Here is a 4,993-nt window from a genome sequence, read left to right on the forward strand (position 1 = left end):
TCTTTGGAATTAGACTATACAATAGATGGTCGTCGTTAATTTAGTGTCGGTGATCCATTCTGGACCATAAAATTAGGCTACATTGGCTGTTTTTTTTTAGTTTGTTGGGTATTTAAGATAAACTATTTCCTACAAACTCGTGATTTTTAATTTAACTGATTAGATCTCAAAATTTAAAACTTAATAGAAAGAATAGAATGTATACAACAGTTTACTTAACCCGATAGGTCACAATAACTGTTAGTATAGAAATTTGAGAGAGATAACCGGTATGTTGCCTGTGGTATATTATACGTTATAGAAATCAAAAACAGTCCTATTATTTACCCAATTGTACACTATTCAATTGATTTCCGTCATTCGATTGGACTAAATTAGCACCAGTTAGATTTAGACACTAACGGACAAAATAAGACCCATACAAACAAAATCGATATTTTTTTAGACACCTCTAATGTACATATTTACAGGCATACATATATTTTTTGTTACTTACCATTTTCAATAATATTTTGAATAACTCTAATAATTTCTATGTTCTTTCACAGCTATTGCCTTCTAATATATTGTTTTTACACAAATACACACATATGTATATATGTATAATGTTACACGCAAAGGCTAATATTAATTTGTATATTGTTCTTTAAATGCGTTTTTTAGAATACTTAAAAAATATTTTATGAATATGAGCAAATTCTGAAATAAATTTCAATGATGTCACTATTAAGCAATTTAATACACTCAAAGACAAATTTTAACCTATGTATGTACATATACATATATTTAAATATATGAATAATTAATAGAGTGTACCATACAAATATATGGAAGGTATTATTCATAGAAATTATCAAATTAATTTTTTCGTAGTTTTATCAATTTAAATAAAATTTAACAATTTAATTGTTTTCCATCTATGTAGTGAAATACGCGAAAGATTTAATGAATCTTTTGTGTTTCAATAAACAACATTGTATTTTATATGAATTTGTCAAATTAAATATATAATCGAGTGAAATAGTTTAATAATAAAAAGAGAATCCCTTTCCAACTCCAATCGTGTTATTGAATCAATGCACTGATTCACTTCGAATAATGCAATATAACTTCGAATAATTTTTTGATTGAGTTTTGAATTGAGAATATTGAATTTTTTGGGTCTCAATACATGTCATACAATAACCGATAGTTTTGTTTCCTTTGGCGTAGTTCCAAATCATTTTATTTAAAATTTGTAAATAGTCTTAGAAAATAATAATGAGCTATTTCTCAGGCAACTTCCTAGAAGGAAATTTCATATTACCTTAATGACAGAAGTTAAAAGACAGAAGTTAATAGACGCTATAATTATACTTTTTAATAGTATCTAAATAATAAAAGTATTTCGTCAAATACCAAGATTTACGCTTTGGCAAGCAGTTTTTGTGGACATATTACTATCGCTCGTTGAGAAAATAATGATTGCGGAAACGATATCATAATTTAATCGAAAGCGCACCTTAATCCAAAAATACTATAGTTTGCTATTCAAACTTTTCCAAAATACTATAGTTTGCTATTCAAAAAAGACTTATCATCCAGATGATTTGATATTGGGCATTAACAATACAAGTTGTATTTTTTTCTTTTCAAGATTATATAAATTTTCAATACAAATTTAAATACCTACATACCTGTTTAAAAACTAAGTATGGATAACAACACAAACAAAATTTCAAATCAAATTGGAATAATATCAAATCTGTTTATTTGTTGTGGAAACATATTTTTAATTAGTTTGTGTTTAAATAATTCATATGTAATTAATAATATATGGTCTTCCAGTTTTTAATAACAAAGCAAAATAATTTATTTTGGTTATATTTTTAAACTGTGAATTTTGAATTTATGGCAATTTCCTTGTTTATATATTAAGTGCAAACCCTAATTTATTTTTCTGTAAAGAATATTCTTTAAAATAAATGAAAATTTAAAATTTTGTTTAAGTAATTCTATAGATACAATGAATTTTGATTAATAATAATTTTTTTTTTTTTGAGTTACTAAATAACTTAATTTGCATTGTATTTTTGATTTTAATAAGATGGAGAACAAAAGCCCAAAAATAATAACGAATAGGTGTTTTTTTTTTTTTTTTTTTGTTTAAACGTAATATATTTGTTGTGTTATTATAATGTTGAATTGTTATAGTACTCAACTGAACAGATGGTTAGGTAGAATATTTTTGTTTGTTGGTTTAAATTTTAAACTATAAAGTAAATCAACGAAAGTAATTTCAAAGCCAAAATAAATGTTTCACAATTTTTATTTGGAAAATGGTACATAGAGAAGTAATAATTTCTAACAAATTATTTTCTGTGTTCATATTGTATTCTCTATTATCGAAATGAATTTTAAACAATTACTATTAAATTTGTTTTATTTATTTATTTACAAGTTAACGTGTGTATGTGTGTAGCTTATATATTGCCAGAAATTGCTTGAAAAATACGTTTATAACGTTGAAAGTCACGAAGCAAACTAAAGCGCTGCGCCAGCAAAGCTGCCATGGAACACAAAATAAAAAAATCATCGACAAACACAAATGGCATTACTGACGATGACGACAACGCTATAAAAAATACTTATGTACGTATACATGTATGTATAAACAATATCAATTAAGAATATATAGAAGATCAAGGCCGACTATATGATACCCTTAATCGAATAAGGTAATTTTAGTATTTATGCCTTATATGGGAGCAATAATTTTTTGATCTCTGGACATACCTATGTACATATAAATATGGTTGTGTTGAATTCAGGTCTTGTAAAGTAGTACATACTTAGGTATAGAGTATCAAATAATTTCATATTTTTGTTATTCGATATCAAAAGAAACAACTATTGGTATACAATCATGTCCATAGATAATGTTTAATTGAAATCATGTTAAAATCATCAGCACTAATGCATTCTAACCACCTGTTATAGCTATGTAGGGTATACTTAACAATAATACCCAGCGGGAAAAAATGGTAGGACTTCGATTTTTAGGCCTTCTAAGAGACATATTTACTCATTCTAAAAGATGCGATACTCATTCCTCATTGCCTTCTCGTGGAAGATATTCCACAAGCACATAGCTTCCCCTTCTTGTAGGATTCATGCACATTACAAGTTGCATTGCAAAACAATACCAAACAATCAAATTAAAATTCAAACATGATTGGGTTTGCAATTATTTTTATATATTGGCTCTCTAAAATCGGCTCTAAAATTTATTTTGCCCTCTTTTTTATAAACCGCTACCTGAAAACAGAAGAATGTATTTTTTTACATTCCAAATAAAATTTAGTCTTTTGGAAAACTTTATGTTGTAAAGTTCTTGTAAAGTAGGCTTTTATAATTAAAAATAAGCATGTGCCAATTTCTTATGTTTAATGTCGAATTTATTAATAATATCTTCCCTAATAACCCATGCTTCCTCTCGCTTTGTAGAATGTCTGCTTAGGTAATTATATTAAAAGTCTTAGGATAAGAATTTATCAATTTTTTTTATGAAAATTTGTTTTATAAAACTTTGATAAACTCCTATAAATATATATTCCTAAAACTTTTATAATAATTTCCTATACAGGAAGCGAGAAGGCAAGCACTTGGCTGACAATGACACGCCGTGTAAAATTGAAATGATTTTGCAATGCAGAGGAGTGTGCTTGTGTCTGCAAAATAATGCCTTTAGTAAGGCCTCTTTACTGCCTCTTTTTCCCGCTGGTTATAGTAATAATAAAAGCAGCACTAGTGTAGTACTCGTGATATAGTTTTCTCGGGTCACGCATTAATCACTCCTGATCACATAAAGAGTGAATTAACTGCATGTAGTCAAAGCAAAGTCAGTAGCAACAAGGGTAATCGATTTGGGCTTTCAACCGGTTTTACTGCTGTAGTTTTTTTGCTATAAAAAAAGGTTTTATAGTTAAACAAAGAGTGAAACTTCAATTTTTTTGAGAAAAATTTCAGGCCCTTTAATGTAAGTTTTATCAATTAACATAACATTTCCCATATTTCATATTTTTGCACACTTTAAATACATTTTGTGTGTTTGTTTGACTTTAGAGTTACTTAACTGTGAAAACAGCTAAGATTTATTTGGCCTGTAAAAACATAACGCCATAACTGATTACTGCTAGTACTACTAGCACAATTTTCCAAAATTTTAGTTTTATTGGTTCTCCACCATAATCAAAATAAAAACTTAGGTTAAGTTAACACGATTACATATGGTCAACGTGCGCTTTGAATACCGTAACTCGGTACAGTTATACGACGCCACACTTTGTCAAATGCGGTTTGAAACGTAAAACTCTCGAAGGCAGAGCAAAAAGGACGGTCTGATTTCCTTTAAACGATAATGGCTACGACGGACTTCCTCCACCCAGAGCTGAATTACGAATGTAAATACATTTTATAGCACGAAAAAATCGATGTATCTATTAGAAACAAAATAATAAGGTTTTTCATCTAAACGTTCAAAACCCTCGTAAACTGTGCAACCTGTGCATGTTTCCATTCTCGCAATTGAATTGTATAGAAATTGATTTGCACAACCCTTATAAGTTTGAGCGACTATTTAGACTGGCAAACTTGAGCAAACTCATCGTGCACTTAATAAATCCGTTCACTATTGTTCACTTTTGAATTTATGGACTTGAATATTCACATTTTAAACATATTTTGTACAATTTGTTGTTAAAATAATTCATTTTTTATTTTTTGATTTCGTTTGACATTGTTTTAAAATGTTTATAAATATTGTAATTGAACAGAATTTGAACAGGGGTTTCATGAAACAAGTCGAATAAACTTGCGCACTTGCACATATGGGAAACTTAAGCGTTTAAATGAAAACCCTTAATATATATTTTTGTGTGTTAAAATTAAAACTGAAATAAAAATATATTCCAAATAAATAATTTATTTTTTCAATATTGCAGATTAATGACCG

At 27.9% G+C, this 4,993-nt stretch overlaps 1 protein-coding gene across 5 annotated transcripts in view; it reads right to left on the reverse strand.

Moving 5' to 3' along the window:
• LOC119608022 (transforming growth factor beta-1-induced transcript 1 protein) overlaps window positions 1-2,548 on the reverse strand; it is a 12,825-nt gene extending 10,277 nt beyond the window's left edge. The window contains exons 1-2 of one of the 5 annotated variants that reach the window (XM_037962241.1): window positions 2,438-2,548; window positions 497-699 (exon numbers count right to left, since the gene is read on the reverse strand). In XM_037962241.1, coding sequence (XP_037818169.1) covers window positions 497-499 — 3 coding nt within the window. In that variant the 5' untranslated portion in view covers window positions 500-699; window positions 2,438-2,548. The remainder of the gene's footprint in view (window positions 1-496; window positions 700-2,437) is intronic. The other 4 variants (XM_037962237.1, XM_037962240.1, XM_037962242.1 and 1 more) reach the window with 4 other exon arrangements.
• Window positions 2,549-4,993: the final 2,445 nt, after the last annotated feature.

This window comes from Lucilia sericata, unplaced genomic scaffold (assembly GCF_015586225.1).
Source record: "Lucilia sericata isolate MDLA Ls3-8-SP2 unplaced genomic scaffold, ASM1558622v1 Contig000776F_arrow, whole genome shotgun sequence".
NCBI classification, from domain to species: domain Eukaryota; kingdom Metazoa; phylum Arthropoda; class Insecta; order Diptera; family Calliphoridae; genus Lucilia; species Lucilia sericata.